Here is a 21,268-nt window from a genome sequence, read left to right as displayed (position 1 = left end):
GTCCTGAACTCCTAAGACCCCAAGTGGTGAACAAGATTAAAAATTAAAAATAAAATTCAACCGAACATAATAAGATAAAAGAATGAAACTCAAAACCAACTACAACCAAAAACATAGCTGAAATTTTAAAAAGAGCAGGCACCACTCATTGTCCAAAAGCCTTAAAAAATCAGCAGTCTCCAATCTCCTCCTGAAGGCTGGGAGAGAGGAAGCCATGCGAGTCTCATGCACGAGCTAGTTCCACAGCCTGAGGGCAATCACTGAGAAGGCCCTGTCCCACGTAATTGACAAATGAGCTGCAGCAGCAGTGTTCCCTATAACAGGGATTCCCAGATAATGTTCACTACAATTCCCATAATCCCCAAGGAAAACCCATTACAGCTGGGGATTCTGGGAGTTGTAGTCAACATCATCTGGGAATCCCTGTTAGAGGGAACACAGGTGTCAGCACATGTAGCAGAGCCCTCCTAGCCAGCATAGAAGCAGTGCTGAGCAGCAGGCACCCACTACCTTGGGTAATCGTGCCCCACCTGATCACTTCTGTCCTGGTAGACCAAATGGCATAGAATGAGACCATTGCCCACCTCTAGCCAGTGACCAAATCATTCCCGCCCTAGCTTATAGATCAAGTTTAAATATGTCCAGCTTCTTCATAAACGTATGTAAGAGAAACCTTCAGCCACAGAACCCACATAGAGCTACTTTTATGCCCCTGGGTATATAACATTCCAGCCGACACAGTCAGGGCATGGCTCTGTGGAGCCTTCTGAGAGATCTAAAGTACTATACTAGCAATTTGGCTATGCACAACGAGGCCCTGAAAGCTGGAAATTACAGTATTTAGCAGCAAGTTGTGTAGCTAAATTCTAACCATTCCAAACTGTTTGGAAACTAACAACAAAAGGAAGAAAAAGCTAAGCAAAGCACGATAGAAAATAACAGACAGTGTGAGTTCATTTCCTTCCAATGGAGCTGTTAGACAGCAAGTCAAAACATTTGCTTTGAACCACCAGACTCCTTTTAACAACATGGTTGAAGATAGCTCCATTGGGGGTTGGGAAGGAGAGTTATTTCTGTATAAAGCTGAATCCTTCTGTAGTGGTGTGTGCTTTTGTCAACAAAACTGCACGGAAGATAGAAGCGGTGTGCAATTGATGGTGATCAGCATGTCAGTCCTTGTGTTTTGAAGATGCAGCCTTCCAATAGCAACACCAAGCTTCTCTTCTGGATGGAGAATAGAAGAGGCAAAAGAGCCCTTTCCGATCTACCAAAAGAGGTTGAGACTGATGCCAAGTATTGAAAAGGACACACTCCATCTTTGTCACTTCAGGTTGTCAAAAGCACAAAGCAATACAGAAGGGCTGGATTTTGTAACCAGCTGTTTGGAGAGAGTAACAGAAAAGGAAGGCTACTTCCTTCATGCCCTGCTTGGAGGCTTCCTAGAGGCATCTGGTTGGCCACTGGGAAACAGGATTCTGGATTGGATGGATCAAGTGTTCCCAACCTTGGATTAGGGATGTACACAAACCTGTTTGGAGGCCCTTTTACGGGCCTCTGAACAGGTTCAAATGACTGGCAGTTCAGCCCGTTTGAAGATGGGGGGAGGATACCTTTAAGGGTGGGGGAGGGTGCTCTTACCCCTCCCACCAACACTACACTTCAAAAGGGTCCAGCGGGGTAGCAGCATATCTCCCTGCCACCCCATTGCCTCGTCGGACCAGAAGTGACAGGAGGTACCCAACGCATGTGCACATCGCACTCTCTTGCACACACGTTGGGTACTTCCTGTCACTTCTGGTCCAACGAGGCAATGGGGTGGCAAGAAGGTATGCTGCTGCCTCACTCGGACCCTTTTGAAGTGTGGAGCCAGCAGGGAAAACACAGCGGGAGAGGTAAGAGCACCCTCTCCCTCCCTTAAAGGTATCACCCCCCTCACCGGTTCCGTGCACATCCCTACCTTGGATGCCCAGATGATATTAGACTACAACTCCTATCATCCTCAGCCATGAAGAGTGGCTGAGGATGTTTGACCATTGTGCCAAACAATTTAGTGCAAAAAAAAAAAAAAAAAAACCACGCCAACCCCAAAAACACACCAATTTGGTTGTTACAGAGATGGGTGAATGCCTACCTGTTCAATTTGGAAATAATTAATCCAAATCAGATTACTTACACTGGTACATAGGAACATAGGAAGCTCCCATATACCGAGTCAGACCATTGGTCTATCTAGCTCAACACTGTCTACCCAGACTGGCAGCGGCTTCTCCAAGGTTGCAGGCAGGACTCTCTCTCAGCCCTGTCTTGGAGATGCTGTCAGGAAGAGAACTTGGGAACCTTCTGCTCTTCCCAGAGCAGCTCCATCCCTTAAAGGGAATATCTTGCAGTGCTCACACTTCTAGTCTCCCATTCAGATGCAACCAGGGCAGACCCTGCTTAGCTAAGGGGACAAGTCATGCTTGCTACCACTAAACTAAACCCAGATTAGGTCTCTAAACTAAACCCAGATTAAACCCAATCTGAGAAATTGGCACCAGAATCACCAGGATGTGCGATTTATCCTGAGGGGGTGGGGAGGAGATTGCTGGTGTTGCATTAATTGACCACTTTGCTAAAAATGAAAACTGAGTGTCTCACATGGGGCTTGTAGCCACGCCTGGCTATGGAGCATCATAGCAAGCTGAGCGTGAGCAGGGAGAGATGCCCAGCAGTCTAACAAGATATGAGGCTTGTTCACATGACCACTAGTAAGCTAGAGGAAGCGTCCGGCTTGGGTAGGAGAGCCTGGCACACTCCCAATTTCCAGGCTGGACACTTCTCCTAACCTGCCAGTGGTCATGTGAACAAACCAAAAGGAGTGCCAGAGTGTGTGTGTGCATGCCCTCCTTCCCTCCCAGCACTCAGAGCAGAGTTTGGACATGCAGCCCATGCCCATAAAGAAAGCACCCGGAATGGGGGCCGAAAGGGAAGAAGCTGGAGTGCTGGAGGAAAGAGGGAGGAGAGTGTGAGGAGAGGAGTTGGGTCTATTTCCTAGGAGCCCTTGCTCCAGGTAGCATACCACAGCATCAAACTGAAAGAGCCATAAACTGCCATGTAGAACACTTGATGAGTTTTCAATGAAAAACCCAAGGCAGGATGATGTTGCTTCTGCAAATGACCTCTGGGAGAAAGAACCCACCAGCCAGGGTATATTATTACCATTCTGTTTGTTTGTTATCACAGGCGTGCAGGTGCATTCTTGCTGCGCAAGGATTTTCCATTTGCGTGTCAGGTAGGCAGAAAAGAACCCAGTGCTTGTGTCACTGTACAAAGACTGGCAGAAAGGCCTGGAAAGAGAGGAGTGTGCTTGTCATGTTTCGGCTTTAGGTTTGGAAAGTACACTGTGCATCCTTGAAAGCTTTTTCAAATGCTTTTAGAAAAGCAATGTAAGGGTGCTCCGGAATAAAAGTCAAGGGGTTTTTTGGGCTTGTTTTAAATCAGAACAGTAAATGTTTTGCTCAGAAACCCTAGGCATGAAATTCTTCAAACAAAATGCAGGCAACCCTGGGTAAGAAATTTGTGAGCAATTTGGAGGCACCCAGGTCCCTTAAGGGAAGTGAGATCATTACACAGCAGCATGACGATGACTTCTATCTGTCTTTGGATGAATTAATGTTGAAAACAATGCAAGCAAGGATTTTAGTTCCACGGGAATATTCCTCAGGCTGCGTAAGGTCACAAGAGCTCTGCTCTACAGCCTCAAATCCAAGGTCCATCTAGCTCCGCATGCCGCTTTCCACAGAGGTTAATCAGATGCTTCAAGGAAGCTCTTAAGCATTGCATGTAGGCAATACTCTCCCAATGTCACCCCGCAGCATCCTGCTTCTCACAGTGGTCAGCCATAAGAGCATAAGGAGAGCCCTGCTGGATCAGCCCCCAGACCTATCTAGTCCAACATCCTGTTTCACACAGTGGCCCACCAGATGCCTCTGAGAAGCCCATAGGCAAGAGCTGAGGGCATGCCCTCTCTCCTACTGTCATTCTCCTGCAACTGATATTTAGAGGCATCTTGCCTCCGAGGCTGGAGGTGGCCTTGAACCACCAGATGCCTGTTGGGAGATTGTGGCTGTCGCTCAGTGGTAGAGCATCCATTTTGCATGCAGAAGGTCCCAGTTTCCTTCTGCATCTCCGGGAAGGGCTGGGAAAGACTCCTGAGCAGGAAACCTTGGAGAGCCACTGCAAGTCAGTGTAGACCTGGGCTGCACAGTTTTGGCCCTCCAGCTGCTTGGGGGCTACAGCTCCCAGCATCCCGACAGTGGCCAATAATCAGGGATGATGAGAGTTGTAGGCCAACATCTGTGAGAGGGTCAAAGTTGTGCAGTCCTGTTTTAGAGTAACCAAGGAAGTCCTCCCGCAACCCGTCTCTCTGCTCTCTCAGTATTATCACGGAACAAGTTAGGAAAAACAAACAAGTTAGGTAAAGCAAATGAACCAGCTACATGGCAGATTCTAGCTCATAGCTATTCATATAAAGGGGTCTCTGGGAACAGAACTGCATTGTTTCTACTTCACCCCAACCTCACCAAAACGGAAGTTGTGTCCAATTCTGGCTTTAGCAACTATTTTACACAGCTTGCCATAAACTGCCTTGCAGTCCAGTTTGAAGAGACTACGACAGGTCCAGGGCTTTGTGCACGTGGATTATGAGCTGACCATGCTGTTTTAAAGTTGCACAAAGTCTCTTCAGGGATAAAGCAGTAAGTATGTGCGCTCTTTGTCCTGTTTTCAACCAGCAGTAAGGCCCAGATGTATTCCTAGTAGCCTTTAAGTCTCACAGTACCTTTAGAAAGTATGACAAGAAGAGATTTTAAACTGGTTTTGAAAGCATAGTAAGAAGGGTCAATGGAAGTTTGATGGTACTGTGGAGTAAGTACTGGGAAAGTTTTAATACTCTGCAAGTTATCAGATCATTACTATTCTCCAGTGTAGAGCTGGAGGAACATCAAGGGTTACATTGGATCCAAGGAACGGAGAAACTAATTCTAAGAGCTCAAGAGGGCTTGAGACTTGCATTTCTTGAAGAGCAGCCTCCCAATCCCCATTCCGAGTGTTTCAAGAGCAGCTTTGACAAGATGTGGGGTCTGTGGTTCAAGGAGAAAGGAAGAAAAAAATCCACTGCGTTAGCACAAGCCACTTGTGTCTGTGTAACTAAGCTCTTTGGATCCCAGCCACATTAATGAGCTGGAGGGTTTATAGAAAGCGTGACAGTGTTGGAAGCAAGGAAATTGTCATGTTTCAGCTAAAGTATTCAACCAGCTGAGGTTTTTAAAGACTCTGGTCTTGCATATCAGAGTCTCAAACTCATATTAGCTATAGAAGTTGTTCAGATCACACAAGCTATTAGTCTTCTGTACTTTGAAATGTAATAGCACAGCAGTTTCCCCACTATCTCTTTAGAACAGCAAAAGTTAGAATGGTAGGACTGGTCCACATAGAATGAAAGCATTTATCAAACTGGGCTGACACTTGCTTTGCAGATCATGCTATCATTCACACTCTAAGAAGAGACAAATCAAGAAATCAATGGAGAACATGCAGCCCAAACATAAAACGTGTATAAAAACCTCACAACCTTACATTCATTTCTACCATAATATACAATATATATGTATTTTATGGGAGCAGTAAGAGAAAATAAAAATAGATTTCTGGAAGCACTAACCATAGGCAAAACCTCAGTATGCTCTTTCTGAAGATATGAAATGCCATGATTTAATTAGAAAAGAATAAAACTCTTATTCTCCCACTAGTCTGAACAGTCCAGGAGTAAAAAGGAAAGTTCTCTTGGGAGCATTCAAACTGAAGTAATTCTGGCAAGGAAAGCAAGAGAATGGTAATCTAGCAGTTTTGCACATTTTAAGGAGCGAGCCATTTTAAACAGGAAGGCACAGTGACATTGACTTTCACAGAACCCCATGGTAAATGGGGCCACCTGGTGTTCAGTCTTTTCATACTTGCAAAACGCTGGTTACCAAAAGCAGGAGAAATGACTCACTTTAGCAGATGATGCTTCTTCAGCAGTCAACTCTACCTTAGAGCATGCAGACAGCAGAACAGTTCAAGCTTAATTGAATGCTTGATTAACATACACTGTTTCTTACCAGTGTATCTTTCACCATATACTGTGTCTAAGAATTAAGAAGTGATTTTTCATACATACTTAAATTAGCAATGCCCCTGAGAGGGGGTCACTGGCAAGATGGCAGAATTGTTTAATAGACTTGCCTTGACCTTGTCATCCAGAACTGAGGCAATTATTTGTTTGATAGACCTGGTTCTCTGCTTGATCCACTTGGTAATATAGACTAATTAGGACTCGAGGAAAATTTCAGCTACCAATTAGCCAGTAGCTAAAGTATGATTAATTTTTATTTGGCTTTCATCCATCTGTCATTGTTTGGTTGTAAGGCAATGGATTTGTTAGTACACTGAGGTAGCAATGAGGCAGCAGTAGAACTATGTACTCAAATTCAAACCCACCAGCCACTGTGAAGAGGTACAGGAAAAATATGAAACCCATTGGAATATGCTACCTGGCTGAAAGACCACAATGAAACTACATATGTATGTTGCAACAGAATTCTCTTTTGAAGTGTGAATACCAGCTTGACCCCACACCGTTTTCCCCAAGGAAGGGGGATGGAGAAGCAAAGATGCAAGATAAAGTATCTGAAGCGAGGTCTCGTGAATACTGTGCTTCACACTCTGATGTCAACAGAAAAATAAAAATTATACACTAGTTTCTAAGAAGGAGCTCACCCAAAAAAACAGTTAAGAAAGGTTTTTCCCCTGAACCAGAATTGAACACAAACATGAAAAACTGGTTCAAAATAAGCAACTCAATAATCAGGTATTCAGCTTTCAATTGCACAATGAGCCACTGTATTTATTTATATCTATGTAAACCGCTTTGGGGACCTTTGTTGAAAAGTGGTATGTAAATATTTGTCATATTCCTATGATTAATATTTTCCTGGTTTTTACCCTGTTGTATAAATTGGGTTTGTAAAAACATTTTTAAAGAAACTGTTTTTAAAACAGCATTCCCCCCCCCCCACCCGCTTGCATTCATTTTATAGAGTTACATTGCAAGCAAAAGTGTCTGATATTCCGAGTGAAATATTCAAACCAGATCAAGGTATCTGGATTAGTTACTTGAACCATTTTTAAAGTTAATGTCTGAACTGGAACTGAATCAGAGCACTAAAAATACTGATGAACCAGAACTGAACCCCAAATTTTAAAATGTTTGACTCCTTCGTTTCTAATGTTTGCAGATTTCCATCTGGGTCTTCCTATCAAAATAGAATCACATTTTTAGTGAAAAATATGCCACACACAAGATTTTTCCCTTGACATTTCATTTACTCAGCTAGATTTATACACATGTACATACAAATGCATGAGTCAAGGCATTATAGCACCAGCAGTGCTCTTGTACAACTTCCATTCATCCCCAAGTCTTGTTTAAGAATCACAATCAAATGACTGAACTTTAATAATTTCAAGCATTGGACCTTGCTTCAGTACCTTCTGATTAGCTGAAGTTTCAGTTATAATTCCTTTGGTCCATTTAAAAGAAATTTAACCAACTGGAAGAGAACTTCATCATTAAAACCTTTCACGTTGTTGTCTTCTATTGCTTCATAGAGAGGCTGACTCTCAGTTCCCCAACAAATATTCTTCCTTGGGTTATTTTTATCAGCATCAGCACTTAAAGCCAAGGTATTCAACTGGTAACAAAAGAAGCCAAAGTATCTTCCGTCAGTAATCACAGCCTGCGATACAAAGGGCCGGCTCACATCTGCCTGACTCCAGAATCCTGAGATGGGGGGGGGGAGAGAATAAGAGAAAATCAGCTAAAAAACCACTTTCCTATAGCAAAAAGGCAAGCAGTTAATAAAAAGACAATCCAAATCTGTTATAGAAGGATTTGAAATCTGAGCTATTTTTAATAGAAATCTGAGCTATTTTAATTGCTCAGATTTTTCAGGAATTGTCAGCACAGATGAAGGTGCTCACTATAGAAAATTCAGACTGAATTCACACACTGGGCCACATAAATAAATTGTGGCTGACACTTCAAATACTGCCTTGCATATAATGATTAAGGGGGTGGTCATCCACCACCTGCTTCACTCGCATGAGCTCTGTCTTTCTCTTCTGGGCCACTGCACTAACCAAGGACTTAGTTCCAGCCTTTTCAAACCTAGATTGCAAAAGTAAATCCCTTCCCAGTTCAGTCTCCAAAGCTGATAATACAATACAACTCAGCTGGTCTTTCTTTTGCCATAAGGTCAAGATAATTGTGCTGCTGCTTCCAAATTAGTAACAGTACAGATGGAAAGCTGTACAAGAGGCTCTGAGCTTACAATGTGCTGTAGCAACCCAAGAATTGCTGACCCTCCCATCCCTTTAGCGAACCCTCAAGAAAATATCCCTCAAATTTCCCCACAGATTTAGACTTGTACAGCTTATATCACCTTTCAAATACTAAAAAAGTTTGTGAATTTGCTCACTATTTTATTAATCTAGAGAGGTTTTTATTAGAGAGGCCTTAATAAATGCTTAACCACCTAATGGTACAGGGGGGAATGACTTGCCTAGCGAGCAAGAGGTTGCCAGTTCGAATCCATGCTGGTACATTTCCCAGACTATGGGAAACAACTATATTGGGCAACAGCGATATAGGAAGATGCTGAAAGGCATCATCTCATACTCTGAGGGAGAAGGCAATGGTAAACCCCTCCTGTATTCTACCAAAGAAAACCACACGGCTCTGTGGTCACCGACTCGGCAGCGCAACTTTAATAAATTTACTTTACTTTAATAAATGCTTACATCAAAAAGGAAGTGCATGTCAGTACCCATTTCCTCACCTTGGTACATTGCTTGGGCTCCAGTCCAAGCAAAGAGACTTGTAATTCCATTGGCACGGAAAGGAACTTCAATCTGATCATGAAGGTTTCGTTTTAATAACCTCTCTCTTTTGAGTTTGTCAGGAATGATATGAAATTGTGTGTGTCCATAGGTGCATGGATCTGCTACCTTTGATCCTAAACCCAAAAGAAAGCATTATTTTAGATCCTTTTCTATCAAATGTATGGCAGCCAAAAGGATACGCTCAATGCTACTCCACCCTGCTCTGGTGCAGGAAAGGGAGGCAGGGTGGTGGTGCCTCTGGGCTGATCTTCAGGAGAGCTGCAAGAATGTCTCGGCCAAGGGGCAGTCCTGGAACACTGCCACACACCTCCCTTCCCTGTTCCAAAATAGAAAAGGCAGGCAGGGGCGAGACTCTGAGGGGGAAGCAGGTGGCTGAAAATTCAGCTACACAACCAAAGCCAGCTAACATTTTGAATCACTGCTCGATATGAACACATTAACATACAGTGTAGTGGTTAGAGTACTGGACTAGGACCGGGGAGCCCCGAGTTCAAATTCCCATTCACCCATGATACGAGCTGAGTGACTCTGGGCCAGTCACTTCTCTCTCAGCCTAACCTACTTCACAAGGTAGTTGTGAGGACAAATTTACCGATGTACTCTAGGCTCCTTGGAGAAAGAGCGGAATATAAATGAATGTAAAGCAAGTAAGTAAGTAAATAAATAAATAGCAGAATTAATAAGTAAGAGATATTTTGGGGAAAGGACATTCCACAATGGACAAATATAAACTAAAAGTGGTTACTCAAATCAAATCAAAACTAAAATACTACTGAAGAACAGTTGATACTGTTTACTCTATCCGAAAGAGTTTCACCCATGGCTAGGACTGGACTGCAAACTATGAAATTCCTGGTTCAAATTTTGGAATGCTCTCCCTGCTGGCATCTGCTCCTCAGTCACCATTACAATTTTTAGAAAACAAGTAAAAGTGTGGTTCTTCACCCAGGCTTTTATAGGAGAGAGCTGTGTTTTGCTGTTCTTGCTCTGTGTTGTGTGTTACCGTTTTATTTTATACTAGCAGGCCCAGGTGCAGAGCATCTGCACCTCTAGTTCTCCCTCATTCTTGCCCCCCCCGACACTTCCTCTCCTTCCCACACGCACTGCTTTCCTCTCCCCCTCCCTCAGGCACCGCTTTTTCTCCGCCCTGCCTTCCAGCCACTTTCTCTCCCCACTCATCCGTTAGCCTTATCTATTTTGCCACTTTCCTCTCCCCTTCCTCTGGGAGACACATTTTCTCTGCCGCCCCCGGCCGCTTTCTCTCTCCCCCACCCACCCGTTGGCCTTATCTTCTCCGCCACTTTCCTCTCCCCCTCCCAGCAGCTCACTCACGAACTCTCGTGAGAACTGCCACACATGGGATTAATGACAGGTATGTCCAAGAGAATTAGATAGATAGATAGATAGATAGATAGATAGATAGATAGATAGATAGATAGATAATATAGGTTTTTAAACATTTAAACACTGGCTCTTCAGGAGACCCTGTCAATACTCTGGTGGAAAATTGGAACAATCAACTCACCAGGGCAGTGGACATGATAACTCCTAAACATCCTCTCCAAGCTGCTTCAAAAAATCCGACATATTATTACATAGAGCACATATGGAGATCTATGCTCAGGCGATATGTGAGGCAAAGAAGTGGTTCTTTTCAGCCCATACCGTGTCCACAAGTTCATGTCCGGCAGGGTTGTGAAGGGGCTAGTGTGTGCCCTTTCCCCCTTAAACCAGTACTTGAAACCAACAATTACTCACGGTGATGTTTTACATGAGTTTTTTGTGGACAAAATCTTTTGTATTTGGACCGACTCAGATTCAAACCCCACTATTGTTACAGAGTATGATCCTGAGGTGTCTAGCATGTCCTCTTATGTGATGACTTTGGATCAGTTTCAGTTTGTGACTCCCAAGGATGTGGACAAGTTGCTTGGAATATTCTCTTGATCCTTATCCGACATGGCTTATACTATCTGGCAGAGAGGCTGTTGTAGAAGGCCTGGTTGTGATTATAAATGCATCTCTGAAGGAGAGCAGGATGCCTCCTTGCCTTAAGGAGGCCACTTCTGAAGAAGCATCCTTGGATCCCTCAGATTTAAGCAACTACGGGCCTGTCTCTAATCTTCCACCGGTGGGCAAGGTGATTGAGAAGGTGGTGGCCTCCCAGCTCCAGGAGGTCTTGGAGGAAACTGATTATCTAGACCCATTTCAAACTGGCTTTCAGGCGGGCTATGGGGTGGAGACTGCCTTGGTCAGCCTCATGGATGATCTCCAACAGGGAATTTACAGAGGCAGTGTGACTCTGTTGGTCCTCTTGGATTTCTCGGTGGCCTCGACTCTACTGACCATAGTATCCTTCTGGAACATCTGAGGGGATTGGGGGTGAGAGGCACTGAGATTCAGTGGTTCCGCACCTACCTCATGGGTAGATTTCAGATGGTGTCCTTTGGAGACTGTTCTTCAAAATCTGAACTTTTGTATGGTGTCCCTCAGGGCTGCATACTGTCTTCGATGTTGTTTAACATCTACATGAAACCGCTGGGAGAAATCCTCAGGAGATTTGGTGCAGGGTGTTATCAGTATGCTGATGACACCTACTGTAAATCTATTACTCCATGTCAACATCATCAGGAGAAGGCATATCTTTCCTAAATGCTTGCCTGGAGGCAGTGATGGGCTGGATGAGGGATAGCAAACTGAGGCTGAATCCAGATAATATGGAGGTACTTATTGTGTGGGGGCGGGACTGAGGAGATGATTTTGATCTGCCAGTTCTGGATGGGGTCACGCACAGTCCTCTAGAACGAACAGGTACACAGTCTGGGGGTGCTTCTGGATTCTGAACCTCTCCCCGGTGTGCCAGGTTGAAGCTGTGGCTAGAGGTACTTTTTATCAGCTTTGGCTGATACACCAGCTGTGTCCTTTTCTTGAGATGAACAACCTCAAAACGGTGGTACATATGCTGGTAACCTCTGGGCTGGATTACTGCAATGTGCTCTATGTGAGGCTGCCTTTGTATGTATGTATGTATGTGATTTTATACCACCCGTCCAAAATGGCTCAAGGCGGTTTACAATTAAAACAGAAACATAAATGTAAACACCAATTAACAATTAAAACCTCATAAAAACAATTAGACAACTGGAACAATTAAAACCCTGAAAACCAGGTTACAGCATTAAAACAATTAAAACTAATTAAAAATCCTGGAAGGCCAGGCCAAACAGATAGGTTTTAAGGGCTCTCTTGAAGGTCAATAAAGAATTGAAATTGCGGATTTCTGCCGGGAGTGCATTCCACAGCCCAGGAGCAGTTACAGAGAAGGCCCGCCTCTGAGTCGCCACCAGACGAGCTGGTGGTAATTGGAGACGTACCTCCTCAGATGACCTTAACGTGCAGTGGGGATCATGTAGAAGGCGGCGCTCCCTAAGCTAACTCAGACCCAAGCCGTTCAGGGCTTTAAAGGTAATGACCAGCACTTTGTATTTTGCCTGGAAACATATTTGTATGTAGTCCGGAAACTGCAGTTGGTCCAGAATGTGGTGGCCAGGTTGGTCTCTGGGTCATGTAGGAGAGACCATATTACTCCTGTTTTGAAACAACTCCACTGGCTGCCGATATGTTTCTGGGCAAAATACAAAGTGCTGGTTATTACCTATAAAGCCCTAAACAGCATAGGCCCTGGGTATTTAAGAGAAAGTCTTGTTCACTGTTAACCCCATTGCCTGTTAAGATTATCTGGAGAGGTTCACATCTGGTTGCTGCCAACTCGTTTGGCTGATACTTGGGAGCAGGCCTTCTCCGTTGCTGCCCCTGGACTTTGGAATGCGCTCCCTGTTGCAATAAGAACCTCCCCATCTCTGGCAACTTTTTAAAAGGCACTGAAGACATATTTATTCACCCAGGCTTTTGATAAGATTTATAGTTTTAATATTTTAATGTTGGGTTTTTTAATGATTTTAATGTTAATGGTTTTAATGTTTAAATGATTTTAATTGTTTAACTGATTTAATGTTTATAACTGTAAACTGCCCTGACGCACATGTTTTGGGCGGTATAAAAATATGTTAAATAAAAATAAATAGAGATAAAGTATCGTTATCGTTCAATAGAGATACAGTATCATTATAGTTAAATGTAATGTTTTTAGTTTTAATTGTGCATTTTAAAATTATACTGTAAACTTATTTGGGATTATGAAAAGCGCTATAGAAGTAAAACAAGAAAATAAATTTCACTTCAACCACAAACTTGTGTCTTAAGATACATGGCATGCTATACTTTTATATTACTATTAAACTATAATATCAAGACATTTGAGTTCACAGAAAATAAAGCATCCAAAAAGTTTGTTTGTAATACGGAGTGGGGGGAGGGAGAGAAGGCCAGTCTTACCTATAAATATCTTGTTGTCATACTGCCTTTTGAATAATGGGAGCTTGTCAGGTAGAACATTAAGAACAGGAATATCTCCTGGGGCAATATAATCCAGAGGCACAAACTTGAAGATGGAGACAGAAAATCAGATCAGCAAACAGAAAATAGATTATTCAAGCATAACAACAACAGCTCCGTAATCATGCTAATCATGCCCTCTTGCTATGGAAATTATTTAAGTACAAGATCTGAATTATGCTGAATTTTGCAATTTGCCCTGGCCTTCCAGCCTAACCGGAAGAGCAATTCCCTCAGGTGATTACACAGTTCAATGAGACCTGCATCAACACAGCATGTGCTTGGTTTCTCAGGAGAGAAAAAAGAACTCTAGCCATGCATTCCTTGTTTTAGCTTCAAAGGTAACTACTTGCTGTAAGGAGGCACGGGGCCACCTTCTGTAACACTGAAGGTTCCTTCTCTATCTGGTCCCTGCTATGTATACAAGGACCCAAAACGTTCCTCTGAATCAGGGAATGCTTAAGTGGAGACATAGAACCAGCCAACTTGCAGATTGTGACAGTGTGGTGCAGTGGTTAGAGTACAGGAGTAGGACCTAGCCTTGGATTTGAATCCCCACTTAATCCATGAAGCTTGCAAGGCGATCATTGAATCACTGCCTCCCAGCCTAATTTACCTCACAGGGCTGCTATGAGGATAGAACAGAGCAGGGAGAAACTATGTACACCACCCTGAGCTTCTTGATAAGAGCAGGAGAAAAATGTATCTGAGGGCTGCATGTACAATCTGTCAGCATTCCCTATTTCCAAGTCTGTAAGGGGACAGAATAGTTATGGGGATGATGATCACTATGATCCTATGGCTTAACTCATTTATTCGCTTTGCTTTCTTGGTATTATGGACTAAATTTGTTGTTACCACATCAGCACAATATTAATTTAGCTCACTTTATATAGAGAAACAAATCACCCAAAGCTCAACTTCTATTTACCTGAACGAGAACAGAAAGCCCTCTAATTTGCCCATACAATAGCTGGGTAAAAACAGTTCCAGAAAATCATTTAAGCAACCAAGCCAACTAATATAATCATCTGACCTGAATAAAATCTTAGGCTTTCAAAAATTAAGAATCCTGCTGCTCACTTTCGGCAACTGAAACTTTTATAGTACAGTCCTATGAATTCAAAGGGACTGACCTTTATGGGGGTTTACTGCCAATTATGTATGCAATCATAAGTTAAAAACAAAGAACTTAATGTTAAGGACTACAATCTTAAGAAAGACAAATGAGGGAACAATTTACCCACGTTTATACAATGAACACTAATACTAGAGCTGGATTCTGAGCACTGAAGACTCAAAGTCACTGCAAAATTCTATAGCAACAAAGAAGGTTCAGTATTGCTAATTATCATCATCATCAGCAGCAGCAGCAGCAGCTTAAGAATGGCAACTTGAAGAAAGAAATAGAGGGATTCATACTGGCTGCACAAGAACAGGTACTAAGAACAAATGCAATAAGAGCAAAAGTAGAAAAATCAAGAACAAACAGCAAGTGCTACCTTTGTAAAGAAACAGATGAAACAGTGGACCACCTAATCAGCTGTTGTAAAAAGATCGCACAGACTGGCTACAAACAAAGGCATGACAAGGTAGCAGGGATGATACACTGGAACATCTGCAGAAAATACAAGCTACCTGTAGCCAAAAATTGGTGGGACCATAAAATTGAAAAAGTGGTAGAAAATGAAAATGCAAAAATATTACGGGACTTTTGACTACAAACAAACATCTGCCACACAATACACCAGATATAACTGTAGTCGAGAAGAAAGAAAAACAAGTCAAAATAATCGACATAGCAATACCAGGTGATAGCAGAATAGAAGAAAAAGAAATAGAAAAAAATCACAAAATACAAAGATCTACAAGTTGAAATTGAAAGGCTGTGGTAGAAGAAGACCAAAATAATCCCAGTAGTAATTGGGTGCAATTAAAAAAAAACTTGAAGAGCACCTCAACACCATAGGAACCACAGAAATCACCATCAGCCAATTACAAAAAGCAACTTTACTGGGAAAAGCCTATATTCTGCGAAGATATCTGTAATAATAACCACAACAATATTGATAATAAAATTCAGCCATCCTAGGTCCTTGGGAAGGACTCAATGTCTGGATGAAACAAGCCAGTCAATATCACCTGTCTGACTGTGTAGATGATGATGATGATGATAGCAGCAAGTTAGTAGCAAAACTCAACTCGCTATACATGGCAACAATTCCCCGATTACATAGCGAAACAAGAACATGAGTGCTACTAGCATATCTTAAAAAATAAGATAAAAATAGAAGGCTTCTGTAAGTCCAAGGTAGCCACTGTCTCTCTACATGAGATTCACTGTTTGGGCCTTGTTGCCTTCCAATTAGCTTCCTCTAGACATGGCCAATACTGCTGTGTCTCAGTCAGAAGATCACCCAGATCAGTGACTCTCACAGAAACATGGGGCAGGTTTCTCTGGGCAGGTAATACTCTCGTTTACATGCTCTAGAAGTTTGCCTCCAGCTTTAGTGCAGAAAATAAGGGCTGTTTTACTCCAATCACATCTGTGGTCTAGTTCATTTAGACTCCAAACTTGGAATAAAAGCAGCATGTTTATTCTGCAGCCCATTGATCTCTACCAGTCTGGACTGAACTTGTCAAAGACATTCGGTATTCATACCTCTGAAAGCTGTTTTGATATCCGAATCTGACAGAGTGGTTTGTCATCTATCTGAAATCTCAGTGGCTCAATTCTGCCCCTCCGAGGTCCACAAGGAACCCTAGTCTCACCATGCATCCAGTAGAAATTTACTTCAGGTTGAAAGTCTGAAACAACACAAGTGTCTTTTACACTACATGAAGAACCCTAACGTATACATATTAAGCACATAACTGGGGCTATGTTGTTGAACTTGCTGTTTCAGTATATATATATATTCATACTTCAGTATGAAAACTAAACAACTTTGTAGTAATTCAAGTAGTTTTAAGTAAAGTATGTCTGAACATGTTAACCCAGTTCTATCCTGATTTTCAGATCCTAGATGTTAAGTAACGTTTCTTTCCTCCCAATTTCTTTTACTTTTTAGGCAGTTAATACTACATCTGATTTGGGTGTTTAAGGATAACTCATGTTATTTTAATGGACAGTATGAACAAAGCACTTCATACACCAAGTTAGAATGAGATTTTTTTCAATTAAACAACTCTCATGACCCCACTTTCACTTTTTCACACTTTCCTTTACTATGAATAATATGAGGAAGTAATCAATTTAGCACACTTCACCTTATGAAGACAAACCTCATAAAAATAAATTCACCAAAATTCACCCCTCTGCCCAATCACTCTTAAATTGGGGATGGGTGGTAGCCTCCAGCCATTAGGCACTATCTACCAGCCCACCCCACTCCTTTGGGGCAGATCCACTTTCTGCCCCCAATCTGCCCCAAAGACACCCAAACTTCAAAAATTCTCAAAAAATCAGCCCTCTGCCCAATCCCCCTGAAATTGGTGTGGTAGCCTCCACCCATTAGGCACTACCACTCCACCCCACTATTTTGGGGCAGATCCACTTTCTGCCCCCAAACTGCCCCAAAGTCACCAAAACTTCAAAAATTCTCAAAAAATCACCCCTTTGTCCAAACCCCCTGAAATTGGGGTGGTCGCCTGCACCCATTAGGCACTACCACCCCACCCCACTATTCTGCCCCAGGCCCCACTTTCTGCCCCAATATGCCCCAATCTGCCCCAAAGACATGAAAATTTCAGAAATTTACCAAAAATCAGCCCTTTGCCCAATCCCCCTGAAATTGGGGTGGTAGCCTGCACCCATTAGGCACTACCACCCCACCCCACTCCTTTTGCCCAGATCCCATGCTATGCCCCCGAACTGCCCCAAAGTCACTAAAACTTTTAAAATTCACAAAAAATCAGGACTTTGCCCAATCCCCCTGAAATTGGGGTGGTAGACTCTACCCATTGGGCACTACCACCCCACCCCAAAATTTTGCCCCTGGGCCCCTTTTTACCCCCCGAATCGATTCGGATTAAATCCAAATCCGAACCGAATCAAGGGTGATTCGGGTGACCCAGATTCGGGCACAAAACAGAACGGGGGTGATTCGGCTCGGGTCCGAGCCGAATCACCCGAAAACCTGAATTGCACACCCCTAATTCACATGGCATCTTTACAGATTAATAAATATTTACTAATAGATTAATGCAAAGGACTTCCCCAACTCATGAGGTATTTTGCAGATATCTTATAGATATCAGTCTAGAAGAAACATAGGTCACCATGTCAGTCCATTAGGGGAGGGGGGGGGAGTACCACCTTTATTTGAACCAATCTGTCAATTAAACAAAGAGATGTGCCAGCATATGAGCTCATCACAACTCTTCATCTGGCTGGATGTCAAAACAAACAAACAGCAGGAGTGGGAGGGGGGAGATTTGATTTAAATCAAATTGATTTAAATAACTATTTTAATAATGATTTAAATCACTTTTAAATTAATTTTAATGATTTAAATCACTAGTCAGGAAAATCATAATTTTCTAGTAAAAGTTCATTTTTGTTGTCTATTATCACTTTAACACATATTCAGAGAAAGATATGGGTTTCATTTTTAGAAGGTAGGTACACACTACAATAGGCATACACTTCTCATAATGCTGTTTCATTCAGGCAAACAGGCCTTACATTTCTTTGTTGCACTGTTTGCATTTCACACACATGACTGTCTTACCCACAGAAACATCATTAAAATATTCCCAAATGGGATCTCTTTTACAAGTCTGCCATTATGATAAGTGTTTCCCTTCTACAACAATGGAGGATCACTACAAAGATGTTTCCTCAGGATTGCATGAATGAGTTTTTAGTGAATGTTTTGTTCACTGTTGTTTTTACTATCTCCCCTCCCCTGCATTAATAATAATTTATAACTCCTCCTCACTCAGGTCTACTCCTTGCTCCCCCACCCCAATCCTCTACACATGTATTGACCACCTTTGTCATTGCACACTTGGGGAGTGGGGGCAAGGGCTTGACTGTGCATATGTGCTGCATGTACATCACCTGCAGAATAGGACTGATCAGGTCTGTTATCTCTCATCCCAATATTTTGATCTTAACATGTTCATAGAATATGATGAGAAGTCATGATAAATATTCATTATAACATTTTTGACCTAGGTTCTTTTTAAATGAGTTTTCAAAAATTAAAATCCACATTTAAAAATCTGATTTTTAAAAAGAAATTTATTTTTATCAACCTTGAGAGAGAGAGACATGTAGGCTGAGATGGAAAAGCCCCAAACCCTGTAATTTCTAATCCTTGCAGTCTCTAATCATCTGCCAGGGCTTTTTGCTCATCATCTCAAGCCCTACTTGCAGATGATTCCATTGACAGGAGCAAGAGAGGGGACCTTTTCAGTTGTGGCCCCTCAACTATGGAATATCACCCCAGAAGAATTTTGTCATGCTCCCTCTCTTTGGTTTATTGGAAGGGGGGGATACACACACACACCCCAAACTGTCTAGAGAGGCTTTTAAAAGACATAACTATAATCTGATGTGTTTTTAACTGAGTTTTTATTTTTAATTGGGTTTGTTTTAATTGGTTTTACTCTACACAGTTTTATTGCTTTAAATTTTACATTATTCTCACTGTTGTGAGCCACCCCGAGCAGTTTTGTACTGGAGGAGTAGAATACACATATTTTAAATAAATAGATATCTCAATCATTAATAGCTTAATCCTATTTTTCTATAACACTTTACAAAGGTGAACACACAAATTTAAACACATGCACATACACATATGGGAAGGAGAGCTGGTATTGTGGTAGCAAGCATGAGTTGTCCCCTTTGCTAAGCAGAGTCCATCCTGGTTTGCATTTGAAACGGAGTCTGCACATGCGAGCACTATAAAATATTCCCATTATGGATGGGGCCACTCTAAGAAAATCACATGCATGCTTGCATGCAGAAGGTTCCAAATGCCTCCCTGGCATTTCTAAAGTAAGGCTGAAAGGGACTCCTGCCTGCAACCTTGGAGAAGCCACTGCCAGTCTGTGCAGACCATACTGAGCGAGGTGGACGAACAAAGGCAGCTTCCTGTGTTCCATTACACAGAGGGAGCAATAGAAACACATTTTTTAGTTTTTAAAGGCTTTTGTATTGCGTTTTGTATTTCCCCACTTGGGTTGCAATTCCATGTGTTATGTGTTTTTACTTGGTGTTTTAATGCTATGTAATGAGCTGCCCAGAGAACAATTTGTTACAGGGCAGCTAACAAATCAAGTTCATAAACGTTATTATATGTGCGTGTGTGCACACACACACACACACACACCATTTTCCTTGCATAATACCAAAAGTAGGCACACCTATGGCAGAGGACGAAGCGAACACTGGGTTGACGGCGGCCAGGCTGGTGGTGAGGGCAGGGACCAGGTGGGTGAGGAAGGGCACCGGGCCCTGCTCGTTCTCACGGTAGAGGAAGGCGCTCCGCTTGCGCTGGTAGAAATGCTCCTGGAGCAGCACGTCGCACACCAAGGAACGGAGCTCCGCCAGGTCCAAGCCGCCGGCTGAGGCTCCCTCCCCATGCTCACCCTCCCCCTCCTCGACCGCGGCGGCGGGCAGTCCCTGCACGAAGACGGTCTTGGTGAAGTTCTGGTACCAGCGGTCCGCGTTGATCGCCCACGTCTGCGGGTAGACGACGTACTTGAGGCGCTGCCGCTTCCCGTAGAGGCGCAGCTTCTCCTCGACGGAGGGCGCGTCGTGAATCTCCTGGTAGAACAGCTCGCGGCGCCGGAGCTTCGCCGCCTGGCTCTTGGCCGTGCGGGAGGCCACCACAGGCGGGTACAGGGACGAGGGAACCGGGAGAGGAGGAGCGACTGGCGCCGCGGAGACCTCCGTGTGCAGCCATCGAGCGCCCCTCAGCAACCACGGGCCCCTGGGCGCCGCCATCTTAGTGACCGGAAGCGGAAATGCCGCCGCGTGACCCGGAGAGGTCGTTGCTGTTCGCGACGGCTGTCTGCGGCGGCGGCTGCGCATGCTCGCTACTCGCGGAGCACGAGTTGTCTGGATTAGGATGGGAATCGGTGGGAAGATAATGGTGTTTCAAGCTGCCGTTTCTGCTAACTGGGCAAAGAGCAGAACATTTTAAAGTAGCAGCTTGCTTATGTTTAGCAGAGGGGCAGCTACTGTCCTTGTACAGCCCAACATAGCTTCTCTCCAGTGCATTGACGTCACCAGGAGGAAAAAAAATTGAGGGTGGGTCATAGAGGAGCGAAGTTCGTTTATGGGTGGGCTGCGGCCTGTGGGCGAGCTGTGTCCCACATATTAGATTTCTCAAAAAGAAAGCGGAGGGCAGTGACGGGGCAAGCCACTTTTATGGGTGCCCCACCCCAAACAGGGTTTCTCTAGTCCAGCCCTTGCTCTAGTGCAAGCCTGTTCATCTTAGGGCCCCCCCAGCTGTTTTTGAACAACAACTCCCATAATCCCCAGCTATAGTGGCCAATAGCCAGGGATTGTGGGAATTGTAGGCTGACATCTGCAGGAGCGCTGAAGTTGAGCATCCCTGCTCTAGGTGCCTGTTACTGTTTTTTGCTTTAAAACTTGGATCCCCTTTGGGTCAGCAACTTTCTTCTCATTTCTTTTGCTAAGTAAACCTCTTCGATAACTTTTTTTGTATGTAAAGTAGTATACACATATTTTAAAATAGTAGTAATTTGCAGCATGTTGGAGTGAAGGCCCATCTTTCCACAGAAGCGTGGCCATGAGGCTTTACAGACAGGGCTTTTCATTTGAATCTACTCTGGAATGGACTGGGCCAGT

At 43.4% G+C, this 21,268-nt stretch overlaps 1 protein-coding gene across 1 annotated transcript; it reads right to left on the bottom strand.

Moving 5' to 3' along the window:
- Positions 1-7,383: 7,383 nt before the first annotated feature.
- On the bottom strand, positions 7,384-20,502 carry MRPS30 (mitochondrial ribosomal protein S30). The gene is made up of 5 exons (XM_053302609.1): positions 19,816-20,502; positions 16,100-16,245; positions 13,378-13,483; positions 8,919-9,095; positions 7,384-7,861 (listed from the first exon to the last, which is right to left on the bottom strand). Exons 1-5 carry the CDS (start codon positions 20,483-20,485, stop codon positions 7,593-7,595), a joined length of 1,368 nt encoding a protein of 455 aa, XP_053158584.1. The 5' UTR covers positions 20,486-20,502; the 3' UTR covers positions 7,384-7,592.
- Positions 20,503-21,268: the final 766 nt, after the last annotated feature.

The sequence above is a fragment of the Hemicordylus capensis genome, chromosome 2 (assembly GCF_027244095.1).
Source record: "Hemicordylus capensis ecotype Gifberg chromosome 2, rHemCap1.1.pri, whole genome shotgun sequence".
Lineage (NCBI taxonomy): Eukaryota > Metazoa > Chordata > Lepidosauria > Squamata > Cordylidae > Hemicordylus > Hemicordylus capensis.
Note: the sequence above shows the minus strand (reverse complement) of the source record. Positions and strands in the feature narration are given on the sequence as shown.

Coding starts and splice junctions, on each gene's coding strand:
- MRPS30 (XM_053302609.1), bottom strand. CDS start 20,485: ATGCGCAGCCGCCGCCGCAGACAGCCGTCGCGAACAGCAACGACCTCT. Junction 16,246..19,815: donor CGCTTCGTCCTCTGCCATAG/GTGTGCCTACTT, acceptor GTGTTGTTTCAG/ACTTTCAACCTGAAGTAAAT. Junction 13,484..16,099: donor TATCAAAACAGCTTTCAGAG/GTATGAATACCG, acceptor TCCATCTTCAAG/TTTGTGCCTCTGGATTATAT.